Source organism: Lepidochelys kempii, chromosome 20 (genome assembly GCF_965140285.1).
Source record: "Lepidochelys kempii isolate rLepKem1 chromosome 20, rLepKem1.hap1, whole genome shotgun sequence".
In the NCBI taxonomy this organism is placed as follows: Eukaryota; Metazoa; Chordata; order Testudines; family Cheloniidae; genus Lepidochelys; species Lepidochelys kempii.
Window position 1 is genome coordinate 763,595 of NC_136399.1, and position 18,844 is coordinate 782,438.

Consider the following 18,844-nt stretch of genomic DNA (forward strand, 5'->3'; position numbering starts at 1 on the left):
TGCAGCTCCTCAACACTTTCCCTCCCCCAGCATACTGCCAGCATCTCCTTGCTAAGATACTGGATGTGTAGTCTGCTCACAGATAAGTGTGAAGAGTTCAAACGTATGCTACATCATGTATGCATTATGCTAGAGCTGCCTTCCATGAACTGGGTACCTAAAAGTAATGAAACAACAGGGAAAGTTCTGGTATGTGCACTGTTTGTACATCATCATGCTGTCTGGGGACCTGAACAAAAGAGGAAGATATGGGAAGGGGGAATAAGATTTGTAACTTCATGTTTATACAAAATGTATGCATTAAGTATATATTTTTATTAAATTTCAGTGCTGTGTTCACATGGACCAACTTGCTGGTGGTAGTTGTGGAGCTGTGTGGCTGTGAACAGGAAGCCCTGGATTTAGTCCCTCTAGTTACCAATGTGGTTCTGGAAGAACATTACCTAATCGTGGGAGTTGTGGTGGTGGTGGATCCAGGAGTTATTCCCATCAATTCCAGAGGAGAAAAACAACGGATGCATCTCCGCGACAGTTTCCTGGCTGATCAGTTAGATCCCATCTATGTGGCTTATAACATGTAATGGGTTAGAGGGGATAATGTTCACAAACTTTGTAGGACCACTAAAATGATCAATGGTGGCTATAGAAATGAAGCTGGTGAAAAGTACTAATACTTGATGTCAAGTTTGTGATTGCCACCGTATTCCCTTCATTTCATCCTATGGGATTATGATCACATCAACAACTGAGGGTCAAGTGGAAATATGGTAGACAATGGAAAATGTTTGTAACAGTTTACTGAACATTAGCTTTATAGACAATGCAAAGTTGACAAGTGTGTGAGCTACAAAATTCCTAAGGCCTTTACAGTAGTGTTACTTTTTTCATCTGTTGTACATATTTGTATTTTTATCTAATACTGTTTTATGATTCTATAAGGGGAGGGTTTATTTACTTAAGATAATAAACTTATTAAGAAAAGAGTCATCAGAGTCCTGCAGTTCCCCAGTATATAATGTACTTTGCAACTATACTGTAGCTGTTCGTTCCATGGGATCTCACTGCTTATTTAAAATTGTGCCATGACCAAATCCAATAACCCCCTGAAAGTAAGAATTACTTATTCGTATAGATATTTCTTTAATTTAAAATGGATTTTGCCTATATTTTTAAAATGTAAATATTAATATACATAATTCACATAGAAAATTGGCTTAAGTAATGATGAGGACTGTAATTTGGTTAGACAACTAATGTGAAAATGCAAATCTTACAAAAGTTTTCTTAATTCAGTATGTATGTAGTCTTTTATTGCTGGCCAGAATGTCATAGTATGTAGAAGCCTATGTTTTTAAGGCACATCTTTCTAAATGAGGTTGAAGTATTTAAGCTTTTGAAACACTAAAAATAAAATAAAAATTTGATAGAAACTGCATTGCATCTCCAGAATGCTTAACTGAAATTTGTACGCTTGTGAGACAGCCTCGGCTTCCTCTCATTACAGAGCTTTGTGTTTAAAAAACGAAAAGCTAAGATTATGGCACAGATTGACAAAAATAATTAAATTTATTGCTGGGATTGTGGCTCCATCCTTAATTTATTCCACAGTGTGCCCACAGTTATAGCAGCAAATGTAATGTGTACATGGGCTTTATATGGAAAATGCCCTGAATTTCCTTGAGGCATTCACCAGAAAGAATTTGATGATTCTGGAAGGGAGTTGGCTGAAATCAGCAGTGTGATTTTTTTTTTTTTTTTTTTAAAAAAAACAAGAGGGACAAAGTGGCAACAGAAAGCAAGGAGAATGTTGTTCTAGTGCATGCATAGTGAAATATCTTCAAAAAAGTCAAGATTACAGCATCCCGAAAGAGCTGGTGAGTTTGCGGCCTTTATAAATGCTGAAAAGCAGAAGCCTTAAAGCATGCAAGAACACTAACCATTTGGAAGTTATTGTAGTTGTCTGGCACAGTGGGCTGAGGGAGAGACAAGGTTTCAGAAGCAACTATCTTTCTTTCATCTCACCTTTAACAGCATTTGAGCATAGTTGAATTTCTTGTTTTTTCCCTTATGTGATTAAGAAAACAAAACTTTGGAAGCATATAAGACCTGACAGCAGAAATTGTAACAGCTCTTTTGGGCCAATTATGGTCTGTTATGTAAATACATGCTTAAAATATTTTAATATGTATTATTTACCCCTGTAACAAGTATACAGTGTGTTTAGGTAATTTTTATAAATGTTTATAATGTAAACTTGTATAAATCCAAATCTATAACAGCTATATTAAGTGCTGCTGTGACAGCCATCTGTAAACAAGTCGTGGTTCTGTACTTGAAACCCCTTCCTCATGAATGCTTTATAACAGTTCTTCATTCGGGGCTGGAGTGTTAAAATTCAGATATAAAGCTCTGAATATATTCTCAAAATATTTAGGGTTAATTTGCCTGTCATAGAGGTGGAAGGATGTATCTTAATTGAGTATGGCAGGTCTAACAGAGGGAGAGAATTCTTTACACACAAGCAGCTTAAAAATTTACTTTTCTAAAGAGTTGATGTTAAATTCCTAGATTTTGAAATAAGACCCTCGTGGATATTTTAAAATAACAGTATTTCCACAGTCATACTGCTAGGTAGTTATAAAGTGTACAGAGCCTCCATATGAATGTGGTTTTAACAGATCCTCTACAGAAATTAGGAAATGGACAACTGTGTAGTTGTTGTTGATACAAATTAAATGCTAGTGTTGATCAGCTGGGTAACAGCATATAAATTGCCTATGACCAGCCCTGACCTCCTTGAGAGAATCTCCCCTTTTTATTACACACTTTCCTTGTATGGCAGGAATGATTTGCAATGCAGCTTCACTTTGTTCTCCTGACTGTTGAGAAGACAGTTCTGAAAGGCTTTTTTCATATCCTAGTTACTTAACTTTTTAGATGCATTGTTCTGAAAATATTAAATCCTTGTCCACTGAGGGAGAACCATAGCACAACTCTAGAAACTTTGATTGGGTTTCTCCATTTACATAATTTTGCATTAACAAAAATTCACAAATGACTTGTGATATGAATTTAATCAAGGATTGCTAATATGTGCAGTGCAGAGAGACTTTTAGAGTGGCATTTTGGAACTTTCAATCTAGAAGGCTGAAGTGTTCTCTCTAATACTGAAAAGCTCAGTAATTTTGATTTCTCCTCCCTCCACCTCAACTTGAATTTCTAGAAGCTGAATAATTTCGTTTATAAATATGTCTAGTTTAGTGTGATTCTAATCAACTGTATTCTGATCCATACATTTCTGTGACTAGGGAACTCATGGATTCAAATTGTAATCTACGGTCTTTTTGTCCCCTCAAATCTTGTTTTCTGATAAGTAGCATATAAAAATGGCCAACTTTGACATTACTGGTGCTTCTGAGAGTGTGTTCAGCATAACAGGAAAAAGCGTGTGTTAGCGGAATGAACATGGGCTGGGTGTCAGGAAGTCCTGGATTCTAATAACAGTTTTGCTGCTGACTTGCTGTGTAGCCTTGGGCAAGTTATTTCACTGCCTTAGTTGGCAAATCTATAGATGGGGATACAATCTAATCCTTATGACGTCCCTGTAAATAACTAGTTATTCAGCACTAAGTATCAGTCGCTGATGTCTCCTTGAGTTTGGGAGCACAGTGGCTCTTCCAAACTGATTAACAACTAATTTGATTCATTTTGGGAGAGCCTTGAGAGATGTAACCAATTCATCCAAAAATATTTTCTCATTGTAATAGGGAAGAATCCCCTAAGTGAATGACTCTTGACATTTAGATTAAGGAACCTGGCTGGCCACCAAAGGCTTTGACATTAGCTATTCCTGTTCAGAGCTGGATTTGCCTCTTCCCCCATCATAACCATGTATGGTACCCTTTTGAATCCAGCAATGAGTCCAAAGGGGCAAACCTACTCATGTTCAGCTCTCCACTCCAGTTTGGCTTTTTGCAGTTCATCCAGTTGCAGAAGCAAATAAACGTCCCAATAGTGTCCATGCCATGAATCTGAGTTGAGAGCTGCAGTGTACCCTGAGAACTGTTACCTCTGAACTAAAAAAAGTTCTTATACACCTGACTATTGTATGATTACTGCCCTAGCAAAAGTATTTGTGGCATAAAATTGCAGTACTTTACATAAGTCTGTCTGTTAACACTTACACTGCGCTTCTGATAACTCTGTAATTAAATTGGGTCATACTATTTGTCCTGGAGATAAAATTGTAAAAACAAGATTAAATTTTTAGCCTAAATGTAATTTTTCTTTAATTACTATCAACATATTTACCATTGTCAAATTCAGACTACAACATTATGTAATTATGTATAAAGGTTTTTTATTTATTTGAAATTAGAGTAGATACATTTTTAAATTTAACACCTGGCTGGACAGTGTTCCATCAACGCATTGATTGTGTTTCCTTTGTCTTGTATTAATAAATATTGATGCCTGATTGCTTTCCTAGTTCTTCATCTGCTGTCTCTCTAAACTTCTTCCTTGAGGAAACAAACATTGGGTGTTACTTGTTCTGGTGAATTTGGGAGCACGAATGCATTTTTCAAATGCATTAAATTGTTCGCATTCACTGATATATGCAAAACCTGCTGTATTGCGCAGTGCTAGCAACCTGAACCTGTGAGGAACTGAGCGCTCTCAACTTCCATCAAATCAAAGATGTGCAGACCTAAAGTACTGGGCCCCTCTATCATTTCAGATCAGATTATAGTTGAGATCCATTGGGTGAGGGAGGACTAATGTGCAATCAAAACATTACACACTTATTTTTAATATTTTACTTTGAACAGTGATTTGTTCTTAAATTGCTAAAAATAGACCATCACTTGGCTTTTGTTTAGTTTGTTTAATAATTTCTGATAAGTAGGTTATTGTAAAAAATTGCTATTGATCAATCTCAAAATATTTTACATTATGAATTGTTTGCATTAAGAAAAAAATTAAAGCTTTCACGTGGGATTTTAAAATACATTCAGCATTACACTTCAGTGGGCGCAGAGTTAGGCCACTGCTGAGTGCTTTCGAAAATCTCACACTCAAATATTTATCTTGTATAACTGAAGGTCCTATTCAGCAAAATGCTGAGCACCTTGCAAATCCCACTGAAACCACTGTGGGTTGAGGGCACTCAGCAAGTTACAGGATCCAGCCCTTACATGGTTTACTAAGGCTACTTTCTCCTGATATGATGTTTTCATATCCATAATACATTAATTTTGAAGTGAAACAATTTCAAAACAGGTTTCAGAGTAACAGCCGTGTTAGTCTGTATTCGCAAAAAACAGGAGGACTTGTGGCACCTTAGAGACTAACCAATTTATTTGAGCATAAGCTTTCGTGAGCTAAAGCTCACTGTATCATATGCATCTGATGAAGTGAGCTGTATGTAGCTCACGAAAGCTTATGCTCAAATAAATTGAATTTCAAAACAGGAATCACTTATCCTATCTGTGTTCAAGTTTACTATTATACTAAATTGTTTATCTAGAAAATATATACCAGTTGAACACAATTTACTGTACCATAACTGACCCGCTGAATTCTGATTGCCCTTGAACATGTGTGGTGCTTCAGCCAATTAGAAACCAGCCTATTCAAACAGCAAATAGTTTCATTTCACTTTGTGAATAAATTTGTGAAAGCTCAGCCGTCCTGCAATCTGGTTTAAAACAATGCAATTTGTGGTGTGACTTTTAGCAAAGTTACAAATTTGTCAGGGTGCTTTCACTACATGCACAGCACTGTTTGCTCACTCTACCATGTTCCACAAGATTTTGTCCATGATTTTAGGAAATGTGGACTTTTGAAATATAAATTCCTTTTTAACTAAGGTATATTATCTTTGTACTCTGGCATTAATATCAGTTAAACCATTTAAAGGTTTGACTTAATTTAAACACTGTACTGTTAATTGTTATGGACATTATTTGTATTATTGAACACTGTTTACATTGTCAGACATATTAAGTGTCTCTCTTGACCTTGGACTATACCTGTTGGCCCCATTTATTTATTGTCAGGGAACATTTTTATGCCATTTATCTCCTCTTTAATACACAGAGAGAGAGAACTGAAAACAACCATTGACATGTACAGGATAAAAATACCAGTAAAGTTGGAAAGAATGTTAGACTATTTTGTTATATTAAGTTTAAAACCTAGGAGGAAAAAACCCAACACTGTTAATATTCCCCACCCTTAAACTTTCTTTGGCCAGCTGTCATGGCAGAACAGCTACATTTGGTTTTCCACTGAGAGATGAGATAGGACATTTGGCATTATCTGAGATTCAACATTGAATAATCTGTGCTGTCAAAAACGAATGATAGAGATTGTGTTGAAGGAAATCTTATCTACTTCAAGTATCTGTAGATGTAAATAAATACTTTGGTAAAGTGAGATTATAATTTTTATTATCCAGCTCTCTGTGTATAAAATGTGTGTGTAGATCTATCCAAACAGGCTTTTCCGAAAACCCTAAATGGTAGGCCTACTGTGCTTTCCTTTTTTATATTAACACATTCCCTTTCCAGAAAGCCTTTTTCACACAGCTTAGCTTGATATAGAATAAAAATAAACAGTTGAAGGTGTATTTCTGTAATTTTCTGCTATTTCTAGGACACATAATGATTTATTCAATCTTGGTTGTGTGGGGGAACTATGTAAATATAAAAGGATAATTAATCTGACTAGAGAGTCTGGAATCATACAGGTATCCAGCATGAATGCAATGATCAGTGCTTTATTAGTTATGTTACTCTTTTTATTTTCTAATTCCTTTTATCATGCCTTTCAAGAAGTGGGCTTAGATTTCAATTACTAAATTTGTTGGGTGATTTGAGGACATTTTTTCAGTTTTGGTTACAACAGTACTATCAAGATATGCTTATAAGCTGGTGAGGATTTATAGCAATATATTGTAACTTTAGTACTTTACTTATTCCTCTGGCACAGTACTGCTCAAGAGTTGTCTTTGTCTAAACAGATTCTTGAGAATTTAGAGTTTGAGCTGTAGTTTCAAGAGGAATTTTAAAAAAATACCAAGGACATATTAACAAAGCATTTTTCTATTTGAAATATTTTACATATTATTCTTTTAAAAAAATCTCAAACTGTTACTCTGTGGCATTTGTCTCCTGTGTATACTAAAATGAGCCTGCAGTAGGACAGTGTGCCAAGATGTCTTGCAGTGAAGCAAGCTACTGCTTCCAAAGTGAAATGCATATCAAAATGGTGTTGGAGAAAGAGTTTGGCATTAACTGTCTGTATTTCACAGGCTCCCCATCAGCTAATTTCCTGGAAGGGGAGATATATTATTACTAGGATGTCTTAAGAAATTTAGATTCACAGTTGTAACTACATTACATTAAATGTAAGGGCAATCCTCCAAACCTCTTTGTAAACCTTTCATGATAGGGTTGTAGTATTCAGATGATGAAAATTTAGGTTTCTGTTGCTTGTCTTAGATGTCAGTCACATCTACAGCTATAATTCAGCCCCCTCACCAGCCACGTGGAGCAATGAGGTGTTTTATAATTGCTTTAACATAGAACTAGAAGTCTGAAACAAACCAAATACCCATTTGTTTTTTTCCTTGAATAGCAAACCTTTTACAAACAATTTTGTACACACTGAGGCAAAAGTCTTTTTGTACAATATTTTAATTTAAAGGGTCAATGTCAAGTCAAATTTATCCCCAAATTTACAGTTTGGAGGTGAAGAAATACCTTCTGTAAAACCTATACCCCCCAAAAAGTTATATTTTAAAATTAAACTAACAATTAAAATACTCCCTTTATTTGTAACACAACACGGCATAATGTTAGTGCAGGAAAGTAAAATTTACAACTAGAAACTAACGAAAAAAATGGGATTGGTTAGTCTAAGGGCATGGCTACACTGGAAACTTCAAAGTGCTGTCGTGGGAGCGCTCCTGCGGCAGCACTTTGAAGTGCGAGTGTGGTCGCACGCAAGGGCTGGGGGACAGGTCTCCCAGCACTCCTGGTAATCCACCTCCATGAGGGGATTAGCTCTGAGCACTGAGAGCATGGCTCCCAGCACTCGGAGCCTGTTTACACTAGCGCTTTAAAGCGCTCTGACTTGCTGTGCTCGGGGGGGGGGGTGATTTTTCACACCCCTAAGTCAGCAAGTTAGAGCGCTGTAAGTGTAGCCAAGCCCCTAGTGTCTGAGCTTCAGAACTAACAAATGAAATGTAAATGAAATATTTTAATCTATATTTTGTTTAAATCCCAAATTTACCAAGAATGATCATTTAAAAAAGAAAATAACTGGGAAGGGATTGATTTTAAAAGTCAATTACTGTTAAACTTTTAATACATAATAAAGATAAAACAAATATCCAACTAATGTAAATATTAAAAACCTAAAACACAGGAAAAAGGGTAAAGGTGACATGCCTCAAGGTTCTGATGACATCAGATCATGAACTTTGTCATAGTTACCATCTTGTCATCGGAACACTTGATCTGCGTGTTGCTGGCAGCTGTGGAGGGTGTGTGGCTTATGTATACACAAACTGAAAAGTATTTACATTCTATTCAATGTAATTACATTCTAGCCTTTGTGGGCCTGCTCCAACATTCATTGAAGTCAGTGGAAAGATTCCTCCTGAATTAAATTATATGTGGATCAAACTTGACACAGCTTCCATTACAGTAAATAGCTAAACTCTCTGTAATTGGGACCCTAAAGGTAGCTGTGAAAGAATCACTGTGAACAGAAAGGGAATGTTACTCATAATGTACTGTACTAACTACCACTTGCAACTTTTATTAATTTTTTTTTTAGATTATTTATGCAGATAAAAAAGGTAGCAATCTGTATGTATGTTTCAATCTTAGAGTAAGAATGTTGGCAAAAAGATAAGATTGCTACATACATTTACATGTTTGATCTCTGCTCTTAGTCTAAAGCCACCTTTACTATGCAATGAGGCTAAAGAGAAACCCAAGTCTATTTTCAGTGATGTAACTTCCTCTATTTTAAACTGTATTGAAACAATAGTGTTTTTAAAAAAGTCTAACAAGAATTGCTTAAAATTGCACATCATTGTATTACAGACATACTTATATTTAAAGGAAATATATTTTCTGGCATTGGTTTGTTACTGTATTTAAATTCTGATGGCTTAGATGTTAACCACCACTAAATTATCATAATTTTGTGGCAATATTTGATGTTTTGCTTTATTCATGTTTGATTGGCACATCTGATTCATTTTTTCATATTTCAGTTGCAAAATAAAATTAAATGCTTTTATTTTTGTTTTGGTATGAGTGATTTTTTGAATATGAAATGCAAAGGGTTCAAGCTGTACAGAAGGTCTCTAAACAAAGTCCATTGTAATTATTTGTATCAGGGCGTAGCTGTGTTAGTCTGTATCCACAAAAACAACAAGGAGTCCGGTGGCACCTTAAAGACTAACAGATTTATTTGAGCATAAGCTTTCGTGGGTAAAAACCCCACTTCTATTATTTGGTGTTACATTTAAATAATTATTTCTCGCTATTGGAGATTTTTCTTTCTTTCTTTCAGCAACCTGTCAGGCAAGTTGCATAGGCTTTTTCATGCTCTTGCGCAATCTGTTCGCACTGGCTACAGTGCATTAATTGAGCTTTATGTAAACCTAGAACTAAAGAACAATATTGCAGCTTTATGCTAGCAAGACATCAGCTGTAGGGCAGCGGCAAATTTGGAGAACCATCAGAAAGCATTGTTACAGATGCCAACTGTTAAGTAACATGTTAACACTGTCGTCATTGCATTGGCTTTCCACTTTCTCTTATTGAGACTTAATACATCATCACTAACAAACTGCAGTTAACCATGCTTGCGGTATTAAAGATTGTTGTTGTGTCACAGTGGTTTAATCCAGTGGTTCTCAACCAGGGGTATGTGTGCTCCTCAGGGTACACAGAGATCTTCCATGGGGTACATCAACTCATCTAGATATTTGCCTAGTTTTATAATAGGCTACATAAAAAACACTAAAGAAGTTAGTACAAACTAAAATTTCATAGACAATTGTTTGTTTATACTGCTCTGTATACTATCCACTGAAACGTAAGTACCATATGTACGTTTCAACTTATTTTATAATGTAAAAATTAAAAAGTAAGCAATTTTTTGGTAATAGTGTTCTGTCACACTTGTATTTGTATGTCTAATTTTGTAAGTTTTAAAGTGAGGTAAAACTTGGGGGTACACAAGATGCTTAAAAGGGGTACACAAGACTCTGGAAAGGTTGAGAGCCACTGGTTTAATCTTTATAAGAGGTAGTTTATAAAAATTTTCAATATTAAAATGTATGTAAAAAACTATAATAGAGGTATGTTGTAAATAAAATAACTATAATTTCCACTGATGACAGACTTAAAAATCAGGCTAGAGCAAAAGCTGGGGTTTTAGAGTCTCTTCTGCCACCAAAATGCTGAATGGTGCTGTGACATTTTGAAAGAAAACATGTCAACCGTAAACATAAGTACATATAAAAGAATTGCTTTGCCAACAACTGAAATTGAACCTTTGTGGTAGAAATGAGCAGCTGTTTAACAGTGCACAGCAACACTAAACAATTTAGTAGGAAAATGTATAATGATTCTTTTCTCCTAAATGAAGCTTTTATTTTGATTACTGACTGGCTTTAATTTGTTCCTCAAGCAGGGCCTTTTTATTAACACCTTGCTGATTATATCTCTCTGCTAATTGGGAAATGCTGGGATTACAGGGTTAGGACATTGCTTGGGTTCCATCGGTTTGTTTCTCAGTATTGTTTGAATGGTCTTTCTTTCAGTATCTCCCTATGCTCGTAGTTTACTTATCTGGAAGGAGTCTGAAAATTAAATTTGCTCACTATAAAAACAATCTCAAACTGAAGGAGGTTTTGAGGATTTAGCACGTTACTGTGTGGGAAGGAACAGGGAGGGGAGAGAGACACTTGAAGAATCTTCTGTGGGTGAGCTAATGTCCTGTTTTTGATTATAATGTAATACCTATAGGCTCCAATAATAAATTGGTACCTTACTGCACTACACCACACAATAAAGCTACACAAAAGACAACAGGTGGAGGGAGCACAAAGGAACAGGGTAATAGGTATAGGTAATAGGTAACAGTTTTCGCTACAACTACACTTCTCTAGAGTGCCTGACATGTTCTCGTGCAGCTTGAATGAGGTGTCAGGTGACATGATGTCCCACAAATTACTCTCCTTGCGGACTGGTAATGTTGTTTTGAACATCTGCAGGTTATGGCCATGTTTGTCCCAGGGTGCAATAGAACCTCATAGTTATGAACAACTTGAAAATGGAGGTGGTTCATAACTCTGAACAAAATGTTAGGGTGGTTCTTTCAAAAGTCTGCAACCAACCATTGACAGTCAAGCTTTGAAACTTTACAGAAGAAAAATGCTGCTTTTAACTATCTTAATTTAAATGAAACAAGTACAGAACTAGTTTCCTTACCTTGTCAAATCTCCCCCCTCCCCTTAAGTTTAACACTGTACTGTACAGTATTTGCTTTTAGGGTGGGGATCTCTGCTGCCTGATTGTGTACTCCTAGTTCCCCATGATGTGTGTCGTTGACCGGTCGGTTCATGATGCCAGTGTTCACAAGTTAGGTTCAACTTAGGTATTGGAAAGACGAGGTGGACGAGGTCCTCTCTTTCATGGGCCCCACTTCGGGGTGGAGACAATGCCCGGCGCTGGGGCCGCGGGTCTCACGCCACGGGGAGCAGTGTGGGTCCGTGAAGACCGGGCCGCCCCTCAGCGCTGGGGCCGCGGGTCTCACGCCACGGGGAGCAGTGTGGGTCCGTGAAGACCGGGCCGCCCCTCAGCGCTGGGGCCGCGGGTCTCACGCCACGGGGAGCAGTGTGGGTCCGTGAAGACCGGGCCGCCCCTCAGCGCTGGGGCCGCGGGTTTCACGCCACGGGGAGCAGTGTGGGTCCGTGAAGACCGGGCCGCCCCTCAGCGCTGGGGCCGCGGGTTTCACGCCACGGGGAGCAGTGTGGGTCCGTGAAGACCGGGCCGCCCCTCAGCGCTGGGGCCGCGGGTTTCACGCCACGGGCAGCCCCTCAGCACCGCTCTCTGGCAGGCGGCCGCCGACTCAGGGCTGACCCATGAACAGCACCGGGAGCTGGGCCGGTGAGCCCCGGGCGGGAGGGGTGAAGCCCTGTCCGCGCGCCGCGCCAGCGGGCTGAGGGCTGCGGCGTGGCCCTGTGAGCGGAGCAGGGACTGTCCCTCCCGCGGCACGAAGATGGCGGCTGCTGGGCCGATGCTCGGGCCTAGCAGCCCCGTCACCCTGGACAGCGGGGCCACCCCCGAGCTCGGCGGGAAGATTCGAGGGGGGGGGGCGGTTGAGGAGGCCTCGGAGGGACGTCGACGTCACTTAGACCTCCGGAACTCTATGGCGCGTCCTCAGGGATGCCCTGAAAGGCGCTCTAGGCGGGGAACTCTATGGTCGGAATCTCTAGCCCAGGCCTCCGGTTGACTCTATGGTTGCAGCCCGCCCACCTCGAGCGTCCCGGCCGGGCCTGCTGTGTTTACGATGCCGGCGGCGCCGGTTTCCTGAGACGGAGACAGCGGCGGCGCGAGCGGCGGCTCTTCCCTCTGGGTGCTCGCGGGGCGAGGAGGGCGGCGCGGCCTCTGGGCCTCTGAGGTAAGAGCGGACGTGAACGACTCAATCAGGGCGCGAGCGGGAAGGGCGGCGGACGCGATCGAATCAAGGAGCGCGAAGGGGGGGAAGGGACTAGGAGACGCGGACGCTGAGGGAGCGCGCGACAGCCTCGCGCCCAGGGCTTGGGGGAGGGGAGCTCGCGGCTCGCTCGGGTCCCCTCCCCTGGGGGCGTGGGCGAGGCAGCTGCTCTGCCCCCTCCTCGCCGCGCTGGACTCGTTGCTCAGCCCCCGCCCTGTCTCCCCTCACGAGCCGCCCCGCGCGGCCTCGCCTGCGGCCCCTTGGCGCTGCCCCGGAGCCCACGAGTCCCCGAACGGGGCACGCGAGAACGTAGCCGGGCGGCGCCTGCGTTCCCCACGGCTCGTTCCCGCCTGCCCCGGCCAGGGCAGCAGGGCGAGCCCTGTCCGCGCCCCGCATCCCGCCCGGCCTGGCCCTGGGGCCCGCGTCGCCTCGCCACACAGCTGCCGTGCCTGCGCCCCCTCGCCCCGCGTCGCCTGGGGGGTCCGTACCCCGCGCCCCCTCGCCCCGCGTCACCTAGGGGGTCCGTACCCCGCGCCCCCTCGCCCCGCGTCGCCTGGGGGGTCCGTACCTCGCGCCCCCTCGCCCCGCGTCGCCTGGGGGGTCCGTACCCCACGCCCCCTCGCCCCGCGTCGCCTGGGGGGTCCGTACCCCGCGCCCCCTCGCCCCGCGTCACCTAGGGGGTCCGTACCCCGCGCCCCCTCGCCCCGCGTCGCCTGGGGGGTCCGTACCCCGCGCCCCCTCGCCCCGCGTCACCTAGGGGGTCCGTACCCCTCGCCCCACGCCCCCTCGCCCCGCGTCGCCTGGGGGGTCCGTACCCCGCGCCCCCTCGCCCCGCGTCACCTAGGGGGGTCCGTACCCCTCGCCCCGCGCCCCCTCGCCCCGCGTCGCCTGGGGGGTCCGTACCCCGCGCCCCCTCGCCCCGCGTCGCCTGGGGGGTCCGTACCCCGCGCCCCCTCGCCCCGCGTCGCCTGGGGGGTCCGTACCCCGCGCCCCCTCGCCCCGCGTCGCCTGGGGGGTCCGTACCCCTCGCCCCGCGTCACCTAGGGGGTCCGTGCCCCGCGCCCCCTCGCCCCGCGTCGCCTGGGGGGTCCGTGCCCCGCGTCCCGCGTCGCCTGGGGGGTCCGTGCCCCGCGTCCCGCGTCGCCTGGGGGGTCCGCGTCCCGCGTCGCCTGGGGGGTCCGTGCCCCGCGTCCCGCGTCACCTAGGGGGTCCGTGCCCCGCGCCCCCTCGCCCCGCGTCGCCTGGGGGGTCCGTACCCCTCGCCCCGCGTCGCCTGGGGGGTCCGTACCCCTCGCCCCGCGTCGCCTGGGGGGTCCGTACCCCTCGTCCCGCGTCACCTAGGGGGTCTGTACCCCTCGCCCCGCGCCCCCTCGCCCCGCGTCGCCTGGGGGGTCCGTACCCCTCGCCCCGCGTCGCCTGGGGGGTCCGTACCCCTCGCCCACCTCACGCCCCGCGCCCCCTCGCCCCGCGTCGCCTGGGGGATCCGTACCCCGCGACCCCTCGCCCCGCGTCGCCTGGGGGGTCCGTACCCCTCGCCCCGCGTCACCTAGGGGGTCTGTGCCCCTCGCCCCGCGTCACCTAGGGGGTCTGTGCCCCTCGCCCCGCGTCGCCTGGGGTGTCCGTGCCCCTCGCCCCGCGTCGCCTGGGGTGTCCGTACCCCTCGCCCACCTCACGCCCTTCGCCCCCTCGCCCCGCGTCACCTGGGGGGTCTGTGCCCCTCGCCCCGCGTCGCCTGGGGTGTCCGTACCCCTCGCCCATCTCACGCCCTTCGCCCCCTCGCCCCGCGTCACCTGGGGGGTCCGTACCCCTCGCCCCGCGTCACCTGGGGGGTCCGTACCCCTCGCCCCGCGTCACCTGGGGGGTCTGTACCCCGCGCCCCCTCGCCCCGCGTCACCTAGGGTGTCCGTACCCCTCGCCCACCTCACGCCCTGCGCCCCCTTGCCCCGCGTCGCCTGGGGTGTCCGTACCCCTCGCCCATCTCACGCCCTGCGCCCCCTCGCCCCGCGTCGCCTGGGGTGTCCGTACCCCTCGCCCATCTCACGCCCTGCGCCCCCTCGCCCCGCGTCGCCTGGGGTGTCCGTACCCCTCGCCCATCTCACGCCCTGCGCCCCCTCGCCCCGCGTCGCCTGGGGTGTCCGTACCCCTCGCCCATCTCACGCCCTGTGCCCCCTCGCCCCGCGTCGCCTGGGGTGTCCGTACCCCTCGCCCATCTCACGCCCTGCGTCCCCTCACCCTGTGCCCCCTCGCACCAGCTTGTGATGCCCTGAATCGCCTGTAAGGTCGGCACACATCGCCCACCTCACACCCTGCGTCCCCTCGCACCAACTTGTGATGCCCTGAATCGCCTATCGTGTACGTACACATCGCCCACCCCTCGCCCTGCGTCCCCTCACCCTGTGTCCCCTCGCACCAGCTTGTGATGCCCTGCATCGCCTGAGAGGTAGGCATACATCGCCCATCTCACGCCCTTTGCCCCCTCGCCCCGCGTCACCTAGGGGGTCCGTACCCCTCGCCCCGCGTCACCTAGGGGGTCTGTACCCCTTGCCCCGCGCCCCCTCGCCCCGCGTCACCTAGGGTGTCCGTACACCTCGCTCATCTCACGCCCTGCGCCCCCTCGCCCCGCATCGCCTGTGGTGTCCGTACCCCTCGCCCATCTCACGCCCTTCGCCCCCTCGCCCCGCGTCGCCTGGGGTGTCCGTACCCCTCGCCCATCTCACGCCCTGCGCCCCCTCGCCCCGCGTCGCCTGAGGTGTCCGTACCCCTCGCCCATCTCACGCCCTGCGTCCCCTCACCCTGTGCCCCCTCGCACCAGCTTGTGATGCCCTGAATCGCCTGTAAGGTTGGCACACATCGCCCACCTCACGCCTGTGTCCCCTCGCACCATCTTGTGATGCCCTGAATCACCTATCGTGTACGTACACATCGCCCACCCCTCGCCCTGTGTCCCCTCACCCTGTGCCCCCTCGCACCAGCTTGTGATGCCCTGAATCGCCTGTAAGGTCGGCACACATTGCCCACCTCACACCCTGCGTCCCCTCGCACCAACTTGTGATGCCCTGAATCGCCTATCGTGTACGTACACATCGCCCACCCCTCGCCCTGCGTCCCCTCACCCTGTGTCCCCTCGCACCAGCTTGTGATGCCCTGCATCGCCTGAGAGGTAGGCATACATCGCCCACCTCACACCCTGCGTCCCCTCGCACCAGCTTGTGATGCCCTGCATCGCCTATCGTGTACGTACACATCGCCCACCCCTCGCCCTACGTCCCCTCATGCTGTGTCCCCTCGCACCAGCTTGTGATGCCGTGCATTGCCTATCTTGTACGTACGCATCGCTCACCTCACGTTCTGCGTCCCCTCACCCTGTGTCCCCTCACACCAGCTTCATGGTGCCCTGCATTGCTTATCGTGAACGTATGCATCACCCCCCCCCTCGCCCTGCATCCCATCAGGCTTGCCTCACGGGGTCCCACCTCACCTCACACCCAGCTGTCTTGCCCACATCCTGTGTCCCCTTGCACCAGCTTTGTGATGCCCTGAGTTGCCTATAACATAGGTATGCATCGCCCACCTCATGCGCTGCATCCCCTCACGCTGTGTTCCCTCACACCGGCTCTGTGATCCCCTGCATTGCCTATAATGTACACATGTATTGCTCGTGTGTCATTCATGCCCTGTATCCCCTCACTCCACCCTCATAAGCACTAAGAAAAGGAGGATTTGTGGCACCTTAGAGACTAACCAATTTATTTGAGCATAAGCTTTCCTGAGCTACAGCTCACTTCATCAAGTGATCACTTAAGGTTAGCTATTACCAGCAGGAGAGCAGGGGGGGAACCTTTTGTAGTGATAATCAAGGTGGGCCATTTCCAGTAGTTGACAAGAACATCTGAGGAACAGTGGGGGGCGGAGGGGGGGAATAAACATGGGGAAATAGTTTTACTTTGTGTAATGACCCATCCATTCCCAGTCTCTGTTCAAGCCTAAGTTAATTGTATCCAGTTTGCAAATTAATTCCAATTCAGCAGTCTCTCGTTGGAGTCTGTTTTTGAAGTTTTTTTGTTGAAGAATTGCAACTTTTAGGTCTGTAATCGAGTGACCAAAGAGATTGAAGTGTTCTCCAACTGGTTTTTGAATGTTATAATTCTTGATGTCTGATTTGTGTCCATTTATTCTTTTACATATGCGCTGCCCACATCTCTCTCACACCCTGTATCCCATCCCGGCATTCTGCATTACCCATAATGTACACATGTGATGCCCACATCTCACCCATGCCCAACATCATCTCATACCAGCCTTTTGGGGCCCTATGTCACACCCAGCATATACCCACACCAACCATATCTCACAAGTTCCCTGTATCCCTTTCCCTGCCTCACAGGGCCCCACATCATCTGCAACGCAAGGTTACGCAGCCCATTTGTCCAGAATACTCCTCGCAGCCACCTTGTGGGGGCCTCATGTTGTCCCAGTGCAGACTCTCACTAGGCTCAACACGTGTCCATATTCCTCCCTTGCACTAGCCAGGAGTGACTCCATATTACTCCTCAGCACAGGCCTATTCTGGGCCCATCACACACAGGACCCATATCTCCCCACAGTGTCTTCAGTCATCAGACACATCTGATGTACACACCTTAATTTCATTGATGCTCTTACTACTTGTTACTTCAGGATGCAGGCCAGAGGCCAGCATTTCTGACACATTCCCAGTATCCTCACCATGTTAACCCCGCTTTAACATACAATGCAGGCCCACACTGGGCCTTTTAGGGAGAATAAACTTTCTGAAACCTCAATGTCCTCATCTGAAAGTATTAAATATACATTATTTACTTGGAAGATTATAACAGGGAGAATTGGAGACTCACACTTTGGAGATCAGTTACATTAAGAGCATTACCAAGAAGAACCAATCAATCAGTGTCTACATTAATTTTGCGGGGCCAGTTCCTCCCCATATTATTTACTGATTTATATTAATTATTTGATAAAGTAATTTTTGTTGTCTAACAATTAATTCAATGGTAATTAAATGTTCAGTTATTCACTATTTAGTTTTCAGTATGCTTTCTCTGTATGTTGTTAACACCATGTTGGGGGGCGGGGGGGGGCTTGTTAATACTCTGTTCTTTTATATGTGAGTCCTTTATGCTCAATGTAACATAACCTTTTTTTGTGGATCAGCCTTAACAAATATAGGTCTATAGATGACTAATAAGGGAAATGAAGTATCAAGGAAGCTTAAAATCCTAATGTAGTTCTTTCTGGGCCCACCTAAACATCTCTAGAATAATTGGTCTGTGTCTAGAGCTATATTTCCTGTTTCTCTAAACCAGAATTCCTGTTGCTTTCAGACACATGTGGTCGACTATTATTCAGAGATAAGGAAAATTACCCCTTTGTGGTTTGTGCAATTTACTTCTTGCCCCAAACTTGACAATATCTTGATTATGGCCTTTGTTCTTTTATTGTTCCCTTGAAGATGCTGTTCTCAGTGGGTGGTCCCCAGAGGTTTTGGTTGCCTCGTTGTTTTCTTGTGTTCCACCTGTCTGTTTCATCCATCTGTTCTCTCTCATCTTCTGCTTAGATCTGTAAGCTCCTTAGGGCAGAGACTGTCTCTGCTGTGTGTTTATACAGCACCTAGCACAATATATCCGTGAACCATACCTGATACCCCTAGGCACTACTGTAATACAAATAAATAATAATTAATTGAACACTCCTCTCCTACTTCCTGGCTTGCATTTGCAAGGATATCCTGTCATAGCCCATCTATCTTTTACTGATTTCAAGGAAACTGTAGATCAGCCTTCTTTTGGGTTCAAGTACCTGTCACTGTCTGTTGGATGCCTGCTTTCTAGAAGCACCTAATATTCAAAAAAAGATAAGACTTTGATTAACTGCCCTTGCTTATGAAAAAGTTGTCTGTCAAGCTTACAGCTGGGAATTCAGGAATCTGTTTCCCTAAAACTTTCTTTACATATCTTCAATTTAATTTTGTAAAAGTTAAAGCTGCATAAAGTACCTTATTTATTTGTAGTTCATATACTGCAATTTACTTGAATCGCTTATGTAGAGTGACTTTGCA

At 45.9% G+C, this 18,844-nt stretch overlaps 2 protein-coding genes across 8 annotated transcripts in view; both read left to right on the forward strand.

Annotated features, from left to right (window-relative positions):
- Positions 1-9,318, forward strand: part of DIP2B (DIP2 acetate--CoA ligase B (putative)) — a 133,851-nt gene extending 124,533 nt beyond the window's left edge. For all 7 annotated transcript variants that reach the window (XM_073319096.1, XM_073319099.1, XM_073319098.1 and 4 more), the window contains one exon: positions 329-9,318. In XM_073319096.1, the coding sequence (XP_073175197.1) occupies positions 329-581 (253 nt within the window). In that variant the 3' untranslated portion in view covers positions 582-9,318. The remainder of the gene's footprint in view (positions 1-328) is intronic.
- A 3,083-nt stretch (positions 9,319-12,401) lies between these two features.
- Positions 12,402-18,844, forward strand: part of ATF1 (activating transcription factor 1) — a 32,828-nt gene continuing 26,385 nt past the window's right edge. Inside the window, exon 1 of the mRNA XM_073319105.2 lies at positions 12,402-12,714. The gene's annotated coding sequence lies outside the window, so the exon portion shown is untranslated. The remainder of the gene's footprint in view (positions 12,715-18,844) is intronic.